The sequence below is a fragment of the Impatiens glandulifera genome, chromosome 1 (genome assembly GCF_907164915.1).
Source record: "Impatiens glandulifera chromosome 1, dImpGla2.1, whole genome shotgun sequence".
Lineage (NCBI taxonomy): Eukaryota > Viridiplantae > Streptophyta > Magnoliopsida > Ericales > Balsaminaceae > Impatiens > Impatiens glandulifera.
Genome location: NC_061862.1, coordinates 8,399,089 through 8,423,050, shown reverse-complemented (window position 1 = coordinate 8,423,050; position 23,962 = coordinate 8,399,089). Strand labels below are relative to the sequence as shown.

The 23,962-nt window shown below is 32.4% G+C and overlaps 1 protein-coding gene across 3 annotated transcripts; it reads right to left on the bottom strand.

The window, feature by feature from the left end:
- Positions 1-5,303: 5,303 nt before the first annotated feature.
- Positions 5,304-23,650, bottom strand: LOC124920702 (chaperone protein dnaJ 6-like). 3 transcript variants are annotated; one of them, XM_047461256.1, is made up of 8 exons: positions 23,554-23,650; positions 23,336-23,470; positions 22,940-23,038; positions 22,744-22,845; positions 22,572-22,634; positions 22,385-22,491; positions 22,127-22,300; positions 21,715-22,050 (listed from the first exon to the last, which is right to left on the bottom strand). In XM_047461256.1, the coding sequence occupies exons 2-8, from the start codon at positions 23,453-23,455 to the stop codon at positions 21,861-21,863; spliced, it is 855 nt and encodes a 284-aa protein (XP_047317212.1). In that variant the 5' UTR covers positions 23,456-23,470; positions 23,554-23,650; the 3' UTR covers positions 21,715-21,860. The 3 variants fall into 3 exon arrangements, with proteins under 3 accessions (XP_047317213.1, XP_047317212.1, XP_047317211.1); XM_047461257.1 differs by lacking the exons at positions 21,715-22,050; positions 23,554-23,650 and adding an exon at positions 5,304-5,499 and having other exon boundaries at positions 23,336-23,541; XM_047461255.1 differs by lacking the exon at positions 23,554-23,650 and having other exon boundaries at positions 23,336-23,541.
- Positions 23,651-23,962: the final 312 nt, after the last annotated feature.

Below are 23,962 nucleotides of genomic sequence, written 5' to 3'. Positions count from 1 at the left end.
TTGCTGATTTATATTTTTACTTAGTTAGAAACACTTAAAGATTGACAATGGGTGAATTACAGTTTGTGAAACACTTCGAGATTGATTATCACTTAGTTAGAAACAAATTTATGGAGGGATTTGTCGTTCCAAAATATGTAGATTTCAAAGATTTCCATTGGATTTGTTGCCATTGCCACTAATAAATTAATTCAATTTTTGTTGGGATTGAATGAGATGTATATATAAGTTATAAGATAAATTCTAAAATTGGATCTGTTGCTAAACATTAACCAAGTCTATTCCATGTTACTTGTTGTTGACAGAACGATTCAACAGTGGTTAATATGATTTGATAATAGTTTGAGAAACTTGACAATAATGATTAAGGAGACATTCAACAATTTCACTAATTCAGATAAAGGCAAAATATTTGGATGATTCAAACTCTTGGGATTTCTAGATTGGTACAAAGGTTTTAGGGATATAATTGTGAAAGAAAAGAAAAAAAATTTAGCATGCTTGATTTCTTATTTATGTTGGAAAGATTGTTGATGATGCACTAATTGAACTTATTATGCTGATTTAACAAGAGACTGTGAATGCACACAAAGGAAATTAGGTTAACTTTGCTCATTGTCGTGGATATGCAAGTGTGAATTCATTATTATATGTTTTTTCAATAAACGATTATATGAGATATGGTTCATGGATTATAGATACAAGAGCTAGTGGACATTTATGTTGTAATATAAGAATGATAGATCTTTTAAAATTGTGAAACAATTGGGTTTAGTGAGAGTCCATCCACAATTGAACTTAGATGTTCTATACGTACTAGATTTCAAATATTATCTAATATCGGTTTTCAAATTGATTAAGGATTCTCATTTGTTATTCATAAATAAATGTCTGTTGTAGGATTTTTAAAAGAAAGACACATTGACAGTTGGAAAAATGAGGGAAATTTCTATGTTTTAGACTATTTTAGTTTCAATAATCAAAAGGATAACTCATGCATCCATGATAGAATTTATTCTTGTAATAGTTTGAATTAATATCTCTGAGCCTTTCAATTTCGCAACATCTCTTATTTTGGTTTTCTCAATCTGCCTTCTACATCATATTATTGTTTTCAATCCGTTTGACGTCTATTCTTGTAATTGTAAGGCAACAAATTAGAGTATCTGAAGCACTAATCTTTCAGAGTGTTTACAGCGCTGTACGTTTCCCATAACGATCTAGGAACTGAGATTCTGGTTTTCGGCATTTTACCCTGACACCAATGCATTCAAAAGTTCTTATATTGATTTTTGTTTTGATAAATTTCTTATATTGTAGTAATCCACAATTGATCTGATCTGGTTGATGTGATATCTTGAAAGGCAATGTAATTAGAGTCACTGATGCATCTTTTTCGATAGTGTAATCAGTGCTATACGTTGCCGACATTGATTTAGGAATCAAGATTCTGGCTTTCGGCGTTTTTTTCTGTAGCGCTATTGTATTCAGATTTTTGATGTTCTTATATGATTTTGGTGTTCCCTCATGGTATTGCTAGATTTCAGAGATTTCCATTGTATTTTTTATTTTTCTAGAACCTTAATGGTGATAATCAGTAACAATGGAATAGATGATGCATCATCAAGAGTTATATACGAATTCAATGTTTAGTCTAATGTGTCTTTCAAATGGATTCTCAATAGAGTCTATAATTGTGTGATTGTTTATATTCTGATTTCTACTGTGAGCATTGAATTGATGAATACTTATGAGAACTTGAGAAGATTTTTCTGTTTGTCTCAAACTTGAATTACCTTTGGAACTCTTAGTTCACATTTGTATATTCAAAATGGGGTTTGAACAACTCTCAGCAGTAGCATTATTTATTTGATGAATTGTCTTACAAAATTTATTTTAACAAATTGAGGTGTAATGATTTCACTTTTACTGGTTGGTGTTATATTTACCATACACGTATGATGGAGCGAGTAAGATGCTCTAAAAAAATCCAAACCTGGGTATTGATTGAATTACCAAAAGGTAAAAAACTGTTCGATCTAAATGGGTCTATAAACTGAAGTTAAATGTTGATGGAACAATTAACAATCATAAGTTAAAGTTAGTGACTAAAGTTATTTATTTTTTCAAAAAGAGGGTGTTGATTATAATGAAAGTATTTCCCTTTGTTGTTAAATTTGCTGCCAAATATTGGTATTTACACCAAGTTGACATTAATAATGTTTTTCTACATGGTATTTGGAAAAAGAATTTTATATGGTTCCCATTATAACTGTCTATTTATTAAGAAAAAAAATTGATTCCTTTATGGTATAATTGATATATGTGGATGATGTATTGATTGCTAGATGTTTTTGGGATTAGAAATTGCAAAAATAAATAAAAGAATTTATGCTAATCAAATGAAATATGCTCTAGATATAGTTAAAAATGTTGGTTTATTGGGAGTTAAGCCTGCTAAAGCACCTATGATTAAATGTCTTAAACTTTGTACTACTTATGGAGTTGTTCTTGTTAATCCAGATAAGTACATAAGATTGATTGAATGTTTATTTTATCTTGATTTTACTTGACCAGATATTATTTATGTTCAAAATCTTAGTCATTTTGTGCATAATCTTTTGATACCTCATTGGGAAATTGCTCTTAAATTGGTGAAATACATCAAGGGGTTTGTTTTATGGAATACATAATTCACTTAGTGTTACTGTTATGTTGATTGGACTCCTTGTGTTTATACAAGGAAGTCGTTTACTGATTTTGCAGTTTTTTTAGAAGATTCATTAATCTCGTGCAAATTAAGAAACAACCTATTTTGTCAAGGTCATCAGCTGAGGCAGAATATCGAAGTATGGATGCTTTAGATTTTGAATTACAATGGGTGACTTATATTCTTGCTGATATATATTTTTACTTGGTTAAAAACACTTAAAGATTGACAATGGGTGAATTACAGTTTGTGAAACACTTCGAGATTGATTGTCACTTGTTACCATATGTATATTTGTAAATGTTACACATCAAAGGGAACTTTTGATAAATTGTTCACTAATAAATTAATTCAATTTTTGTTGGGATTGAATGAGATGTATATATAGGTTATAAGATAAATTTTAAAATTGGATCTGTTGCTAAACATTAACCAAGTCTATTCCATGTTGATAGAACGATTCAACGGTGATTAATATAATTTGATAATAGTTTGAGAAACTTGACAATAATGATTAAGGAGACATTCAACAAATTCACTAAAGGCAAAATGTTTGGATGATTCAAACTCTTGGGATTTCTAGATTGGTACAAAGGTTTTAGGGATATAATTGTGAAAGAAAAGAAAAAAAAAGTTAGCATGCTTGATTTCTTATTGATGTTGGAAAGATGGTTAATGATGCACCAACTGAACTTATTATGCTGATTTAACAAGAGATTGTGAATGCACACAAAGGAAATTAGGTTAACTTTGCTCATTGTTATGTATATGCAAGTGTGAATTCATTATTATATGTTTTTTCAATAAATGATTATATGAGATATGGTTCATGGATTATTGATACAAGAGTTAGTGGACATGTATGTTGTAATCTAAGAATGATAGATCTTTTAAAATTGTGAAACAATTGGGTTTAGTGAGAGTCCATCCACAATTGAACTTAATAGATGTTCTATACATACTAGATTTCAAATATTATCTATTATCGGTTTTCAAATTGACTAAGGATTCTCATTTGTTATTCATAAATAAATGTCTGTTGTAGGATTTTTAAAAGAAAGACACATTGACGGTGGGAAAAATGAAGGAAATTTCTATGTTTAGACTATTTTAGTTTCAATAACCAAAAGGATAACTCATGCATCTATGATAGAGTTTATTCTTGTAATAGTTTGGAAATTTGGCATAAACGTCTTGGTCATCCTTTTGTTGATGTGAAGTATTTTTCATTCATTTTAAAATTTCTAACTGAGCATCCAGTTAAAAATTAATTTATTTATTGGTTTGGAATAATTTTAAGTAAATTAGTAGACTAAAATTTTAGTGTCTATCTTGTTATTATTTTTATCTAAATAATACAAATTAGTTCACAATTACATAGTTTGTTTAATTTTGTTTTTTTAGAAAACTTTGTTTGATAAAAAAGTTGAAATTTTAATTAATTTTTAAAATATTATTTTTTTTTATTTCTAGTTAAAGAGTTTGGGCTAGTTTGATTTTGCTTGTACTTGGATGGTATAAAATCAAACACTAGTATGAATGAAATCTTGATTGAATCAGTCATTTCGTTTAATATTGTTTAAACTTGAATTTCCTGGTGTAATATTCAGGGGATTCTTTAGAATTAGGTAGGTAAGTTAGTTCACATTTATGTGCATATGCAAAATGAGGTTTCTTCAAACTCTCAGCAGTATTATTTATTATGCATGGCAGCAGCGGTGGCTTGATTGTTTGGTTTCGGATAAAATGAGGTTAGATCTGATAATTACACAGTTCTAGTCGAGGACCAAGAAGGTCCATGGTGATTTTACATACTTGTGTGTAGGCTCAAGATTTTTTTAAGATAGAAAACTGAACAAATTACAGGCTTTACAGCTAAGTAAATAATTGATTCATTCATTTCAAATAAGGATCTTAGATTATAAAATTTTGAGATGTATTCAAAGTTGTTAAAATTTATAAAATAAGTTTTTTATAAATATATTGCTCCGGGTATCAGTCCATTTGGGGCTGGATATTTTGAGCCACCTAGCTACCCGGTTTTTACGATGGAGTTCTGGGTTACCCAATACCTGAAAATTTGTCTTTCCTAATCCTCACTAGTAGCAGCATTCTTTGGATAAAAGGCTAACTATGGAGAGTTTTTGACTTCTTCAGACAGTTTTTCAGCAGTAGCATTCATTTTTGGAATTTATATAGCATGCAGGTGGACATGCTTGAAGAGTTTCACTAGATTAGGAGACTGCTTCTTTGTGATAGTTTATTATTAACATCTATTTATGTAGGAGACATGTTGATTGAGATCTCAATAGTTCTTGGGGTTGTTTTTCTAAAATGGTCATTATGACTCAAGTGTTTGCTATTCAAGACTTTGAGAAATCTAATGATCTGCATAATAATTTAAAATGCTATATATAACATGCAAAACTTATGAGCATAATAATAATATTTCAATGAGAGGAAAACCATGATCCAAACAAAATTTCAGTTGATTTCTTCTTAAAGACTTGATACAACAAGCCCCAATGCTCAAATAGTCAAAAGTATCATCAAACTAATACTACTTCATAAACCAATTTCAGTTGCATTTCCAAATCCAAATTTACTTCTTGGTTTTCATTTTGCTTTCGAGTTTCTTCTATATGGCTTCAAACTCCTCATCAGTAGGTTCTGATTCCACTTTGCTCCCACCACCACTATATTTCGCAAACAACGAATCAAACTTACCTTTCCTCTCATTCCTTTTCTGTGTTATCATTGCATATAAATCTTCAGTCTCCTCCTTTCCACTGCCAAAAATAAGATAAGCCATATTTTCAAATCAGATTCATCAACGAAATCTCAAACTATATATATATGACTTACTTGCGCCTTGGCCTCAGAGGACTTGTGGAAGGTTTCATTTTCGATACTTTCTTACACCATTTTTCATATGCTTTTGTTGACTTCAAATCACCCTTTTCAATTGCCTCGTCGACAATATCTTTGTAATGGTGGGAATCCAGCTTAGGATCAGAACATAGCATTGAACAGAAGAGCCTACAGAGGTGAAAACATGTTTTAAGAATTTTCTGGCAAGACTACTTGCTTTCAGCGGTATGTAATACTAAATGTACATACTTGTTCATGTTACCCTTGTACTTTTTGAACTGGTCAAACAAATCATTCTTTTTTGACTCAGATCCTCGGTAGGTTGCTTCAAACTGTTCAATGTCTTCCTCAGTGACCTACATTTTATAACTGTTCAAAGACATTGATTTAGGAATCAAGATTCTGATTTTCGGTGTTTTTTTTCTGTAGCGCCATTGTATTTAGATTCTAATGTTCCTATATAATTTTGGTGTTCCCTCATGGTATTACTTGATTTCAGAGATTTCCATTGTATTTGTTGTTTGCATTCTATCTTTTATTTCTCTATCACGTTAATGGTGATGATCATTAACAATCGAATTATGATGCATCATGAGTGAGAATAATTCCCATCAAGAGTTATATACGGATTCAATGTTTAGTCTAATGCGTCTTTCAAATGACTTCTCAATAGTCTATAATTGTGTGATTGTTCTTTATATTCAAATTTCTGTCGTGATCATTGAATTGATGAATACTTATGAGAACTTTAGAAGATTTCTTCTGTTTGTCCAGTTTGATTAAATATAATCAAACACTATATAGTCTATATGAATGAAACTCTTGATTAGTCATTTTGATTAATATTGTTCACATTTGCATATTCAAAATGGGGTTTGAACACCTCTCAGTAGTAGCATTATTTCTTTGAACACGGTTAACACTTAGAGTATATACCTTATGGTAGACTAATATGTATGTGATTATTTCCTATAAGTTGTTATTCCCAGCTTAATGTTGTTAGTAATGTGTAAATAGTTTGTTTAAACCTTTGGTAACTAATTCATTTGGTTCATCCCTTCACACAGTAAGTTAAGTTTTTATATTATTTTTCTCCCTACATATCTCTCACTATTAACCTAATTTCTAGATGGTATCATCCCTTCACAAAGTAAGTTAAGTTTTTATATTATTTTTCTCCTACATATCTCTCACTATTAACCTAATTTCTAGATGGTATCAGAGCTAGAAGAAAAAGTCATTGTTGAGAAAATGAGTGATGTAAGATCAAAGTTTAAAAATGAATTTCTACTTCTTCACAATTCCGATCATCCTGGTACAAGCCTTGTGTCCATCCAGTTAGCAAAATGAAATTTTCTCAGCTGGAGTCTAGCGGTGAAAATTGTGGTTGGTGCTAAGATGAAGCTATGCACAAGATAAATTTACTTGTGCGAAGCCAAAGGAAGGAACTGTTGAAATCGAGCATTGGAATCGTGTCGATTGTATGGTTCGATCATGGATTCTTAACTGAATTTCGAAATAAATTTATAAGTTCTTCATCTACACCACATCGGCTAGGGAGTTTGGATTGAGTTTCATATGTGATATGGACAGAGCAATGGTATTCTCCTGTTCAATTTATAGAAGAAGATCAATAGTATTGTTCAAGATATTATGTCGCTTGATGTTTATTTCTCCAAACCAAAAATCTCAGGGATGAGTTGTACTGTCTTTCAAGTACCTAGGGAACTTTAGATAAATTTTGTCCACAGATAAATTGATTCAATTCCTGATGGGATTGAATGAGGTGTATATGAATTTGTGGAGACAAATTCTGAAAATGGATCAGTTGCGAGATGTCAACAAATCCTATTTCATGTTACTTCTTGTTGAACAACAGAACGATTCTATGATGGTTAATATGATTGGATTTGATAATAGTTTGAGAAACTTGACAATGATGAACAAAGAGACATTCAACAAATTCACTAATTCAGGAAAGTCTGAAAGAAAAAAAAGGATAAAGGCAAAATGTCGATGGATGTTTCAAACTTTTGAGATTTCCAGACGGGTAAAAAGGCTATAGGGATATGACTGTGAAAGGAATAAACAAAATTAACATGGTTGATTACTCTATTGATGCTGGAAAGAATGTTGATGATGCACCAACTGAACTTACTGTGTTGATTAAACAAGAGATTGTGAATGCACTCAAAGCAAATCAGGTTAACTTTGTTCTTTGTGGTGGATATGCAGGTATGAATTCATTCTTATATGCTTTTTCATTGAACGATTATATGAGATATGTTTAATGTATTATAGATACAGGAGCTAGTAGATATGTATGTTCTAATCTAAACATGATGCATAATCTTAGAACAATCAGCCATTTTTTTCATTTTCACTTATCTGATGAATCTTTTAAATTTGTGAAACAAATGGGGTTCAATGAGAGAGTTCATCCACAATTGAACTTAACAGATTTCCTATACATATCATATTTCAAATATAACATAATAACGGTTTCCAAATTGGCTAAGGATTTTCACTTGTTATTAACCTTTTCACAAATAAATGTCTTTTGTAGGATCTTGAAGGAAAATCTATGTTTTAGACTATTTTAGTTTCAATAACCAAAAGGATAATTCATGCATCCATGATAGACTTTATTTATGAATTCTAATGCTTAGATAGTGTTTGACATAAATGTCTTGGTCATCCGTTGATGTGAAGTATTATTCATTCATTTCAAAATTCTTAATTGAGCAGTCAGTTAAAAATATTTAGATAAGATCAAATTTCCATTAAGTCAAAACAAATATGATTTCCTTTTCCAGTTTATACATGTGGATATTTGGGATCCTTATTGTGAATCTTGTTTCACAAACACCCCGTTTATGCTTAATATAGTAGATGATTATAGTCAATACACTTGGATAAGTGTCAAGTACTTAAAAATTGAAAAGATTTCTTGATTCTTGTTAAAAATCAGTTTGATAAATCTGTTAAAATAATTCGAACATAATTCGAACAGACAATAAGAGTGAATTCATAAGTGTTGAATATCAAATTTTGTTTCAATCTTATGGCATTATACGTACTTGTGTATATACTCCATGTCAGAATGGTGTAGTGGAGCGTAAACACAAGTATTTGCTTTATGTTGTCCGAGCTTGATTTTTAAATCTAAACTACCATCTAAATTATGGCAATTCTCAATTCTTATGGTCACATTTCTTATAAACAGATTGCCCACTATGATTCTTAGGTGGAAAACACAATTTTACATGTTATATGGACATGAACTAGATTATTCAAGTATTCGAATTTTTTGTTGTTTATGCTATGTTGCGAATCCTTTGATTCGAGAGCCTTAAAATATATTTTTTTTGGGATATAATGATGGGCAAAAATGAATATAAAACATATGATCTTGATTCTGAAAAAATAATTATTAGTAGAGATATTATTTTCCATGAACATGTGTTTCCTTTCCTCATGTTAGTGTGTGAAATAAAGGACAATTCTCTTCCTTCATTCTTATACATTGACGAAGATTCCAATCTCTATGATCTTGCTTCTATTGAATTTAATATTAATGTTGTTGATGAAAATCTTGATAAAAGTATTTTATCACATAATTCTAATCCTTTTTGTTGAAAGTCAACATGCTAGATAAGAGTGCTCAATGACCATCACATTGACATCTAATTATAATAATTGAATATTATTTTCAATTAATAAAGGCATCTTCATTGTTTCATACTATTATTTAATTGTGAAAAAAAGGGTGTTTTCTTAATATGAATATGTTGAAGTCCATGATATGATACTAGTATAAAAGCGTTTATGATAGTGATCATGAGATAGGCCGTTTATTATATTACATAACGTTCATATAAAAAAGGATCCCTAGTCATAGGTTTTTTGAGATAGGATATTATTAAACCGGTAAGACTAGTGTGTGTTGCATTACTTGATTTGATCAAGCGAGTGTTCCTATGACTCGAGACTATAATTGATAATCTGAATGAACATATAAGTGGTTGTTAAGGAGTTAACAATGCACTGGAGTGTCCCGCATTAAACCCCTCATGGTAATATATTTATTCTATGGTAGTGGTGCATCTCATAGCTACTATAGTGAATTATCCTTAGATTTGAGGTGCTCAAGTAAAATCATATGTGTGGATCATGTACTTTAATACTAGTTACGAGCGATCTATAAAAGGGCGATGATGCAGCGTGCGTGGCTAGGATGAACCTTTATCAAGATTCGTTGATTCTTACGAATACCGAAAGTTGATAGATATTGAGGAAACCTCGTTTTCTGATTAATAATCTTCCCATAACAAAGTGTTTTAAGATTCTTTAAATACTCAAACCCTAGCTTGCAAAAGAAATAAACAACTTTTAATAAATTGTAAAAAACACCCGAAACTAATAAAAATGCGATTTTGAGCCCCTAAACGTCGTCAGATGGCCTTAAACCATCATACCTCATGGCAAAGCCATGACTTCTTCACAGCACCACGTTTCCGCCCGAAAAACACTAGGCAATCGTCGAAATCTGACACTTGCGAGATATTTTCGGATGCTGCAACTTTCGCATAAACGCCTCTTCGACTCGCACCGCATCATTCCCCCCAGGGTAGAAAAGATTCTTCCTCGAATCTGGAACCGCATCATCCTCATCAGAAGAAGACTCACCCACAAAAGGAACAAGATGCTTCACATTGAACACATCAGAGGTACGCACATGGCTGGGAAGGCGTAAACGATAAGCATTGGGGTTGATCTTCTCCACAATCTCAACAGGACCAATCTTCTTAGCAGCAAGCTTGCTATATTCATGAGCTGGAAAATGATCCTTAGTCAGAATAGCCCACACAAAGTCACCAACTTCAAAATCAACAGCACGCCTTCTCGAATCAGCCTTCTCCTTGTACTTGGCAGTAGCAGCAACCAAGCGGTCATGAGTGGTCTGATGAACCTGAGCCAACTGACTAACAAAATCCGCAGCAGTGGAATGAGGACGCACCTTGCTGGGCAGCGCTAACAAATCAAGAGGAGCACGCGGAGACAGCCCGTAAATCACATGGAAAGGACTAAAACCAGTGGAGCGATTAACAACATGATTGTGAGCAAACTCGGCCTGAGGCAGCTTCAGATCCCAAGCCTTAGGATGATCCCCAACTAAACTGCGCAGAAGGTTCCCCAAAGACCTATTAACAACTTCAGTTTGGCCATCAGTTTGCGGGTGATAGGCACTGCTAAAATTCAGCTGAGTATTAACCAAACGCCAAAGACTCCTCCAAAAGTGACTCACAAAGCGAGTGTCCCGATCAGAAACTATGGAGGCAGGAAGTCCATGAAGGCGATACACATCCCTGAAATAAAGTTGTGCAACAGCCACAGCATCAGAGGTTTTCTTGCAGGGAATGAAATGAACCATCTTCGAGAATCATTCAACCACCACAAAAATCGAATCAGAACCACGCTGGGTACGTGGCAGCCCAAGGACAAAATCCAGTTTGCTAAACACAGAAGCACCACCCAACTGATCCAACAAGTCATCCAACTGGGGAATAGGAAACCGATAACGCACTGTAATCTTGTTGATAGCACGACTATCAATGCACATACGCCAAGACCCATCCTTTTTTGGGGTAAGAAGGGCCGGGACAGCACAGGGACTAAGGCTCTCTCGAATGTGTCCCTTAGCCAGCAAGTCCTCCACCTGTCTACGCAACTCGTCATGTTCTTTGGGACTCATGCGGTAATGAGAACGGTTGGGTAGGGCAGCACTTGGAACCAAGTCAATGTGATGCTGGATATCACGCAAAGGAGGCAAGACACAAGGCAGATTCTCAGGAAAAACATCTGCAAACTCCTGTAACAGCGGCTGCACTGGAATAGGAACCTCAGAACTAGCACCACAGGTAATCAGCGAACAAAATAGAGCAAACACCATGCCAGATTCAACCATGGCGGTCTGAAAAGGACCCCGAGACAACAAGGTGGCAGGGGGGACGCATGATGAGTGGGGGCAGCACCCTTCTTGGGCTGATTTGGCATCAACACAATCTTGACTCAGCCAGGACAGGCGATAAGGCTTGGGGTGAGGTTCAGTGGACAGACCCAGCTTCGAAACTACAACCTCAGAAATCACATTCTCACAACTCCCAGCATCAATGATGAAGGTGCAAACTTTGCCACCGATGGTACAAGTGGAATGGAACAGATTATTGCGTAACCACTCGTTGTCAGGAGCACGATGGGTTAAACATGATCGACGAATCACCAAAAGGGGGCCAACATCACCAGAAACATACTCCTCCGCTGCCTCATCATCATAAACATCATACACTGGGGCTGAATCTGAAGGAAGAGCAGAGTCAGGATCATCCACCTCAGTAAAAAGACCACGATTGGTGGACTTTGGGTTGCGACACTCTGCTTGGCGATGGCCAACTTCACCACAATTGAAACAATGCAAGCCACCATGCTTGTGCACGACCATGTAAACGGATCGTAACAAGGGGTACACGACGATCTGCAGGAACTTCCTTGAAATCCAGAATCTCTTCAACCTGAGAAAGCCAATCAATAAACTCTTCCGGTGGTAGACTACCATCGAACTTAGGGATGTCCACCCTGAAAGCCTGCTCCCAGCGATGATTGGGGCGTTCAGGGGATCGATTTCGAAGACCACCGAGAGGGTTTTCATCTGTCATCGTAACATCATCTTCAGGGTGGTGCATGTGCATAGATGCATCCATCCGTTGCGTCAACCATTCAACATGCCGCCTCAAATCGTCGTTATCACGGCGAAACTCAGCGTTTTCACGTCGCAACTCAGCAAGGTCACCATCATCAGCACCAGGGGTAGGGTTGCGCGGCTGTCTTCGGGGCGGCATACCTCAGGGTCGACTGGAAACTGATACCAACTGATGCAGCGTGCGTGGCTAGGATGAACCTTTATCAAGATTCGTTGATTCTTACGAATACCGAAAGTTGATAGATATTGAGGAAACCTCGTTTTCTGATTAATAATCTTCCCATAACAAAGTGTTTTAAGATTCTTTAAATACTCAAACCCTAGCTTGCAAAAGAAATAAACAACTTTTAATAAATTGCAAAAAACACCCGAAACTAATACAAATGCGATTTTGAGCCCCTAAACGTCGTCAGATGGCCTTAAACCATCATACCTCATGGCAAAGCCATGACTTCTTCACAGCACCACGTTTCCGCCCGAAAAACACTAGGCAATCGTCGAAATCTGACACTTGCGAGATATTTTCGGATGCTGCAACTTTCGCATAAACGCCTCTTCGACTCGCACCGCATTAAACCCCTCATGGTAATATATTTATTCTATGGTAGTGGTGCATCTCATAGATACTATAGTGAATTATCCTTAGATTTGAGGTGCTCAAGTAAAATCATATGTGTGGATCATGTACTTTAATACTAGTTACGAGCGATCTATAAAAGGGCGATCAAGAGCTAGTGGTTAGGTATGTGAAAGATATATAGTGATATTGTGAGTAGCCAATAAAAAAGTCACAACTCTTGTACTAGGAACAAGAATGTATATACTCAAAGCCCTCTTGTCGAAACACTACTTTCTAGTATATGGCCATGGAATTCTATCTCAGGTTGATGGTCTCTCGAGGATAGACTTAAGATAGTAGTAAGTTTTGGTATGACAAGAAAATTAGGCTTGGGCTGGATACGATGTTTCTGTCTAGTGGGAGTTGACAATCAATAACCATACTCATATAAATGAGCCGGTATAAGATGTGACGAGATGAACATTCACAAAATAAATAGTTGCAGACAGGTTCGAAGCTTCGTCAAAGTTAATACCAGTTAACTTTCTAGAGCATTAGGAGTCGCGCGCGTTTTGCTAGAAACATCATCTTGACTGGATTATAATTAATGGTTAATTATAATCGGTTAAAAACTCTATGGGTCTAATGGTCACATGCAATATAAAAGTTAAATTAAAATATAAAAGTTAAATTAAAATATAAAATGAGAATAAATTATGAATTTATTCATGGATGATAAATATTAATGAATATTTAGAATAAGTTTTATTTTGGAGATAATATAATATTTATTAAAAAATATATTATTAATCAACCAATTAATTAGAGGAATTAATAGTGATTGATTAAACGTTTCTATTTTAAATATGATATTTAATTATTAATTATTATTATTAATTTATAATAAACGGAAAGATATTTAAAAAAAAAGGGTGATTGACGTTTCCTTTTATATATATAACATTTCAATTATTATAATTAATAAAAGAATTAAATATAATGAAATCATCATATAAGAGTCTCTTGTAAAAGATAATGAGTTTTTTCGTAAAACAAATTTGATTCTCTCTCTAGAAAATTGTTTTTTCTTTTTAAAGTTTGTTCAAGGAAAAGAAAGTTTTCACTTATTTTATTTTTTTCATCCATTTCGATCAACAATATTGAACACTAGCATGTTCTATTGGATGTTCTATTGGTTGATCATTCATTTCTAGAAAAGGTTTCTAGTTATTTTAATCTTATCTTCGCGATCAACATTAGAGACATTGAAAAAACATTTGGTAAATAAGAAGATGAAGGGTCATTTCTGTCTTGATTGTGAAGTACACGTGGGATCGACAGTTCAGACACTTCTTGAGAAGTTATGAGAACCATACTAATGGGATCTTAAGGCATTTCAGACACTTCTTGAGAAGTTGGGAAAACCGTAAAGAGTACGAGTCACGTCCGTCATCATAAGCTTAAAAGGTCAACGACATATCATTTTTCTATAAACCCCTATGGATGTTTAAATTAGTTATAAACAGTGAATTTGTTACAATCAATATGGGTATGGATTATAAGTTAATGATAAAATAATTTTAAAAGTCAAATTCCGCACCTTTTATCATATATATATATATATATATGAGATGTACGCTTAGAAAATCCCAACACAACATTCACCATCTACAAATATTGTGTTTCAAATCAATAATGTTTCAACTAAGTATCACAAGAGAGTCTAGTATTTCTTGATCATTCTTCATTTAAGTCAAATATTTCTATTGACTTGAATGAGATACTTATGAAATGTTCTAGAGTCAAACATAAATCTACTTGGATGCATGATTATCAAGTTTATATGAATACTACAATTCAATAGTTAAACCTAGTTATACATTAGAAAAATCAGTAAATCATTCAGAACCTACTATTTTTACCTCATACCATATACCACAAACCTATCCATATCACACTTCTTCATTCTTAAATTACTTGTATATGTGTTTCTTGACAAATATTTCTATTTTATATGAACCAAACTCATATGATCAAGCCAGTAAAAGAAAGAAATGGGTTGATGCAATGGAAGCAGAGTTAGATGCTCTAAAAAGAAATCAAACTTGGGTATTGATTGAATTACTAGAAGATAAAAAAGCTTTTAGATTTAAGTGGGTCTATAAGCTTAAGTTAAATGTTGATGGAACAATTAACAAGCTTAAGATAAGGTCATTGGCTAAAAGGTTTTTGCAAAAAGAGGGTGTTGATTATAATGAAAGTTTTTCTCGTTGTTAAACTTGCTACAGTTCGTATACTCTTAATATTAATTGCTGCCAAAAATTGGTATTTACACCAAGTTGACATTAATAATACTTTCTACATGGATATTTGGAAAAAAAAATGTTTATACGGTCCCTCCTCTTGGATCTAATTGTTGAGAAAAAATTTAATTTAAACACACGATAAAAAAAGATATAAAGATAAAATGGTAAATAATAATAAAGAACACAAGATATAACGAGGTTCGGCCAACAATGCCTACATCCTTGGGGGAGTCGTCCATTTTATTGATTTTCTATGGAATAATGGCTCAAGTAACCCTAGGTTACAATGTCTCTATTTATAGGAGTACATCAAAGACCAAAAGACTAAACTACTACTCTTAAGCCCAATAAAAGCTTAAAACCAATTACAATATATAAACTATAATAAAATATTAGCCCAAACCCCAACAATTTCTACCTTGGGCGAATACCACATTTATTGAGATGTGATGAATAAATTATAAATTCAACAATCTCCACCTTGACGAATTTCACGTCCCTTAGGAAATACACGAGTCGTACACATTAATCTACACCTTGACAAAGTCAAGCCATCAAGAAATAAGTGGGTTCAACTCTTCAATCTTCACCTTCACTCGAGCCATTAATGAGATAACTTCTCGTACCTCCACTTTCACTCAAGAGTTCTTTGAAGAATAACAATCTCCACCATCATGTATATCGCACCGTTAAAAGGTTATGAGTCACACATCAATCTTCACTGTTAGAGTCATTCACGAGATAAAGTATTATACCTCTACTTCCGCTCAAAAGCCCTCGAAGATAAAGTCATAGAGTTTATAACACTAAATAAATTTGGGTAACCACGTTATTTCAACGAAGAAATACATTCAACAACTCTTCTCAATCTTTGTTCATACCTGTTGACATATGCGGAAACTAGAATTAACAATTCTTTATCATGTCAAAATAATCTTTATTTTTGTTTGCCACAAATCGAGTGTCTTATTTTTCAAGTCCAACAATCGACTAAAATCAAAATACCGATCAGACCTAATACGGACCTTCATCGTCTACTTTTTCAAAATCAGATATCTATCAAAAACTGAGGATACCCAAAATGAATTTTCATCGTTTACTTACTCAAAATAAGATATTGATCGAAAACGAGGAGACCCAAAACGAACTTTTATCGTCTACTTCATAACAAATAAATTAGGTTATCACGGCATCTCTTTTCTTAAGCTAGAAATCTGACAAAGCATTTGTCACCCATATTAACCAACTTGAACCTCATACTTCTCCTTGAACAAATTAATTTTCAATCTACTAGTTTCTTGAATCCAAAAACAACTAGCAATTCAAGAATATTATTTCAAGATTCATTATCTTTCTTCAATTGTCTTCACCAATGCTTCAAATGTTCATTTATAGTTTCTCTAAAATAAATTGCGAATATCCTTCCATTTGAATTGATCGGACCTCTCATCTAGCTCATTTTTCATGAGGAATCTCATTCAAGGTCTCAATCATCTCATTTATCTAATCCATGATCCATAATGTATAAAAAATTAAGATAGAACAAAAGAAGTAACAAAATCATCACTTTCGAATTAATCGAGTCTCTCATCTAGCCCATTTTTCATGTCTATGAATCTCACTCAAGGTTTTATTTATCTTCTCACATTAGAAGATAATGCAATGATTTATTCTTGGTTCGTTTGAGAGTTGCTCTCAAGATCTCTCTACCTCAACTTATAAGTGTTTTTCATTAGTCTTCCTCTTCATGGTCTTTCATTCATAATATGTGTTAACTAAAATTGTTTCAATCCTTAATCACCCGCCAACTCAATACAATCTACAATTTGGTCTGAAAGATTGTCCTATCAACATGTCGACAATGTTGTCATCGGTAAACATCATTTTGATAACAACATTCCATAATCGATCATATTTTTGTCAAGTGTAAAAGCACATAATCTCACCACCGTCTTTATCTTGATTAGCCCTTCCAATAAGATAAGGTCATAACAAAAAATATACAAACTTTTTGGTCATAAACAAGTCAAATAAAACTAAACTCAGGCAAACACTTTAATCCCCAAAAAACAAACTTCGAGATCTCCAAACCTTGATCCGACTATTGAAAATGTAGAGGAATGAGTTACCAACCTCTCGATAAAATATTAGTGTAATCAGTTAGAAATGACCATTCTTGATAAAATTCTTGAGGCATCAACATCCACTTGACAACTTCGCACCAGCATTTACCTAGATTGTCAATCAAAACCTACTCACAAGGTTTTATGCAAATCCAAATATGTCCATTAAACACACATATCAAAAACACACTATTGCAAACAAACACTAAAGCCACCTGCTTTAAAATCAAAAAATTTCTTACATGTTGCATCAATTGTCTTCCATAACCTTCAACATTGAATAAGAACTTCACCTTCTTTTTCAACTCCAATTTTCAATCTCTATATTGACGAATATTAAATCTCTTAGCATATAAATCACAAATCTCCATCTTTGAGAAATTTAGTCAAATAAGTCTCAATACAAATCCAAGATCAAAGTATACAAAACTTTGAGAATTTAATTAAAATCAAACAAGGTTTTACTTGTGAAAATTGGAATCAAATAGGTCTTAAACCTATTTTGTGAAAACAAACGAGACTTAAATAAAAAGTCTTAGTTGAAAAAGTCTTAATTGTTGACAGCTTCTAAGATTATTGGCTCATTCTCTTCATATATTATATTATATTATATCATAATATAATATTTATATATATGGAATATATATTGAGATATATATTTTTTCTTTTTTATATTTTAATAGACCATATGTCCCAAATTAAAATAAGTCAAAAGAATATACATCATCTTCTTCATTATGGGGTCGCAGCCTACACGACGACTTTTCGTCACCTGCAACCATTGACACCTTCGAGAAGAACAAAAGACTCATTGCCTTCTTCTCTTTTCTTCTCAAGACATCGTCACCCAAAACTAAAAAATATTTTAACGACCGTTGACATCTCCTTAGAAATTGAAGATTTCGACTCAAATCTTCACGGCGACTAATTCTAATGCAACCAATGTCGTTTTCTCAAACAACCAACAATCTTCAACAAAAGCACAAATATCCAACAACTTTTTCAATGGTGGTTAGGGTTTTCGTCATATCTTCACGAATAGATTAGATTAAACATTCTAATAAATGTTCTGATACCACTTGTTGAGAAAAGATTCATTCTAAACACACGATAAAATAAGATATAGAGATAAAGGGGTAAAGAATAATAAAGAACACAAGATATAACGAGGTTCAGCCAACAATGCTTACATCCTCGGGGAGTCGTCCATTCTATTGATTTTCTATGGAATAATGGCTCAAGTAACCCTATGTTACAATGTCTCTATTTATAGGAGTACATCAAAGACCAAAAGACTAAACTACTACTCTTAAGCCCAATAAAGGCTTAAAGATAATTACAATATATAAAATCTAATAAAATATGAGTTCAAAACTCAACAATAATAAAGATTCTCCTTAACTAGTGTAAACTGTTGAAAAGTTTATATGGCCTTAAATAAGCATCTAGATATTGGAACCAAGAAAGTAGAAAACTTTTGGATTTTGGTTTTATCCAATCTCAAATTGATAACTGTCTATTTATTAAAAAAAACAATTGATTCATTTATGGTATTTGATATATATGGACGATTTATTAATTGTTGGATATTTATGAAATCCATCTAGTCATTGAAAGATTATTTACATAAGTTGTTTACAATTAAAGATTTGAAAGAAACAAAATATTTTTGGGATTATAAATTAAAAGAACCAATAAAGGAATTTATGTTAATCAAAGGAAATATGCTCTAGATATAATTAAAGATGTTGGTTTATTGAGAGTTAAACCTGTTAAAGACACATATGATATGATGAGTCTTAAACTTTGTACTACTATTGGAGTTGTTTTTTTGCTAATCCAGAAAAGTACAAAAGATTGATGGGACGTTTATTATATATTTGTTTTACTTGTCCAGATTTTATTTATGTTGTTCAAAATCTTAGTGAGTTTGTACATAATCTTCTGATACCTTATTGAGAAATTGCTCTTAGATTGGTGAAATACATTAAATAGATTGTTTTATGGGGTATAAAATTCACTTACACTATAGTGTTATTGTGGTGTTGATTGGGTTATTGTGTTGTTATTGGGTCTTACTGTTTGTGAATTAAATTAGGTGACTTATATTCTTGCTGATTTATATTTTTACTTGGTTATAAACACTTGGAGATTGACCATGGGTGAATTATAGTTTGTGAAACCCTTGGAGATTGATTGTCATTTGGTTAGAAACAAATTTAAGGAGGAATTCGTCGTTTCAAAATATGTTTATACAACTAGTCAACTGGCATATATTTTTACGAAAGTTCTCGACTACATGAGTTTTCAATTTCTCTTTTCCAAGCTGGGCTTGTTGAATGTGTATCAAGTTACACCTTGAAAGGAGGATGTTAAAACTTGGAATATATACCTTGTGTAGACTAATATGTATGTGATTATTTCCTACATCTTGTTATATTGACGGCTTATGTTGTTAGTAATGTGTAAATAGTTTGCTTAGAATTAATTAATTTTCTATTATTCTTTTTTGTAACTAATTCATTTGGTAAGTGTATATAAATAGGTTCATCCCTTAATAAAGTAAGTTAAGTTCTTATATATTCTTTTCACTATGTATATCTTTATTAACCTAATTTCTAGAAAGTGATATGACATTTGCCAAATGATGTTGAGCCCAATCTTTGTGATATTTTCCAAATAACGGGTTGCGTTGTGGATATGTTTGAAGAGTTTCACTGCATAAAGAAGATGTTTTTTTTTGTGATTGTCTATTATTATAAAAAGATGGTTGAGTTCCTTGTTTATGACAATGTAAGGTTCAACATTTATATGGGATGGGCATGTTTTGATATCTCAATTGTTCATGTTTCTGAATTGAAATTTACTTATTCAATTCTTATGTTTATTGATACTACAGAAATTTAATATTATGATTTATAATTTTATAATTTTCAATTATATATTTGTTTTTTAGCCATTAATTTCCGATTAGATTTAGCTAACAAAATTTAATAAACTGGTTTCTCAACTTGACTCGTGACTTAAACATTCATGTTAATTATGCAGTGTATAACACCCTCAAAATACATTTAGATAGAGAGACCTTCTTTCCCTTTTTACAGAAATCTATGTTCGATTTCTTCTCTCTTTCTCTCCGTCTAAGATATCCTCATCTTTGAGTTAGATACGATAGAAGGATTTCGATTTTTGTTACATCATTTTACAAGTTTATTATTGCATTTTACAAGTTTTTCAGGCAGGCTAGGCTATGATGACTAAAGTTATACCATCAAACTATCAATAAGACTCAATGTTGTTGAGTTCTTTGATTAATTCATAACTAATATCTTTTATCCTTTTAATTTTACAACATCTCTTATTTTCTGTTTGATGTCTTCTTGTAAGGCAACGAATTAGATTTCTGATGTTCCTATATGATTTTGGTGTTCCCTCATGCTATTACTAGTTTTCAGAAATAAACACAACTGTAGAGATTTTGCTGTTGTGCCATTTATCTTGATTTCTCTAACACTTTGATGTCATTGACAATCGAATTGATAATGTTATCAGTGATAATAATTCCCAAATCAATATTTGTATCCTATTCAATGTTTAACCTCATGTGTTTTCCAAATATAATATTAGATTGTTTATATCCAGATTTCTGCTGTCAACATTGAAAACAGAGAAGTTTTCTTCTAGTTAAAAGAGTCAATTGGACTAGTTTGATTTTTCTACTTGGATGACTAATCTGAATCAAATATGTATGAATGTAACCCTGAATCAGTCACTTCGATTGATAATGTTTAAACTTAAATTTCCTTGTGTAATATGGAGGAGATTAACAAGATTCTTTAGAATTAGGTAGGTAGTAGGTTAGTGCACATTTGCATATGCAAAATGAGGTTTCTTCAAACTCTCAGCAGTATTGTGCATGGCAGCATTGGTGGCTCGATTGTTTGGTTACACAGTTCCAATCTATAAGGAGAGGACCAAGAATGTCAATGGTAATTTTACAAACTTGTCTGTAGGCTCAAGATTTATTTTTGCTGTTTGAAGAGAGAAAACTGAACAAATTACAGGCTTTACTGCTAAGTAAATAATTGATTCATTCATATCAAATAAGGATCTTAGATTATAAAATTTTGACATGAATTCAAAGTTTAAAATTTGTAATTGATTGAAATTATATTTTATTTTTATTTTTCTCAATTATGAATTACAGTTTTAAAAATAATATAATTTTAATATTCTACACATTTTCTATTTTATATAGTTAATTTAATTATTTTTTTAATAATAACTAATAGTAATAATTAATTTTTGTACTAAATATAATTATTTAATTGATTACAATTAATTTAAATTATGACTCAACTGTGCTATATATAATGCAAAACTTATGAGCATAATAATAATATTTCAATGAGGAAAACCATGATCCAAACAAAATTTCAGTTGATTCAACAAGCCCCAATGCTCAAACAAAAGTATCATCAAACTAATACTACTTGATAAACCAATTTCAGTTACATTTCCAAATCCAAATTTATTTCTTCTTGGTTTTCATTTTGCTTTGGAGCTTCTTCTGTATGGCTTCAAACTCCTCATCAGTAGGTTCTGAATCCACTTTGCTCCCACCACCACCATATTTCGCAAACAACGAATCAAACTTACCTTTCCTCTCATTCCTTTTCTGAGTTATCATTGCATATAAATCTTCAGTCTCCTCCTTTACACTGCAAAATAAGATAAAAACCATATTATCAAATCAGATTCATTAACAAAATTTCAAACTATATATATATGACTTACTTGCGCCTGGGCCTCAGAGGACTTGTGGGAGGTTTAATTTTCGATACTTTCTTACACCATTTTTCATATGCTTTTGTTGACTTCAAATCACCGTTTGCAATTGCCTCGTCGACAATATCTTTGTAACGGTGGGAATCCAGCTTAGGATCGGAGCATAGCATTGAACAGAAGAGCCTGCAGAGGTGAAAACATGTTTTAAGAATTTTCTGACAAGACTACTTACTTTCAGCGGTATGTAATACTACTAAATGTACATACTTGTTCATGTTACCCTTGTACTTTTTGAACTGGTCAAACAAATCAATCTTTTCTGAGTCAGATCCTCTGTAGGTTGCTTCAAACTGTTCAATGTCTTCCTCAGTGACCTACATTTTATAACTTGGATTAATAATTGAACACAGTAAAAAATATATCTTGTTACACTAATAATTTGTGCAAGAATGACCTTTTTGTACAAAGTCTTGAGGAATTCTTTCAGATTGTTAACAACACTACCTCCTGCTAGATCCTGCATAAGTATTTGAATCCAAACAAGAAACAACCAACAAATTTATGAATTTGTGTGGCTCTAAACAGGAACAACTAGTTGCAAAAACAAGTGTTCTTTTCATACTCACATCATCATCGATGCAACCAGTCTCATCATAAAGTGCTCTTTTCTCCTCATCACCAAGTATTGAGATAACTTTCTGTAGGTGCTGAAACTTCTCTTTTGCTTCCTATAGTGAGTATCAAAGACAAAAACATTGATTTGGATCAAATTACTGAAGGGAATAATATAAATTTATCGAAGGTAGAGTCTTGAAATCTCACCTCATCACCAGGATTCTTGTCAGGATGCAGTCTTAAAGCCAATTTATAATATGCTTTCTTAATTTCCTGTTGGGTTGCTGTTTTTTCCACACCAAGAACCTGTCACAAATTTTGTTAAAACTTCAAGATTTCTAATTTCCATCTTGGATCATTATGGTGTTCATGCCCTGCCAGAAACCTAAACTTTTTCATTTCCAATAGCAATATATATCATTTATACAAAACAAATCAACTATATTTGTAGATTTCGGTATCAGGGTACAACACAATATCAACTAAAAAAATGAGGAAACGGCGAAATAATTGAAGGAAAATACTAGATTAACTGAATTAGGGCAAGAGAAATGCGCGATGCTATCGATAATTTCGAGTAAAAACAGAAATGAGATCGAATACCTGGTACAAACTCTGGTGCGTTGAAGAAGTGCCAACATCGTCCTGAGGTTCTTCATGTTCTATTTCTTCTTCTTCTTCATCGGCATCTCTTGGAACCCTAGTTCTCTTTCGCTTCCCCATATGTATAATCAGATTCTAAAGAAATAAATGAAATTGCAATGTATAATAAACAGGATGATTGAAGATAAGATAGTGATGAATTTGGATAGAGAGAAAACCTGATTTGATTCTTCACTCAAAATCCACTTCTTATATCACCGCCAATACAATACAATTCCCCGCGTTATTCCGACCTAATTTTCTAAATTCCCGCCTTATATTCTGTTTTGTTTTTTGTTTTTTTTCATTTTGACCTAATTAAGACAAAATATATTTATTTATCTAAATCTGAATAATAAATATTTTTTTAATAGGTTGATTGATTTGGCTTATAATTGCCAAAAATGTCTCAATTACTTAATAAATTATAAAATAAATCGAATAATCTAAAAATAATAAAGATAAACAATGGCTATTAAACATATTAAACACACTAATAATTAATGTTATAATTTGAATCAACCTAGTCCCGAACTCTAAATTTGGGTTTCATATCTTAATAAACATAGTAAACAATGACTTTTTTAC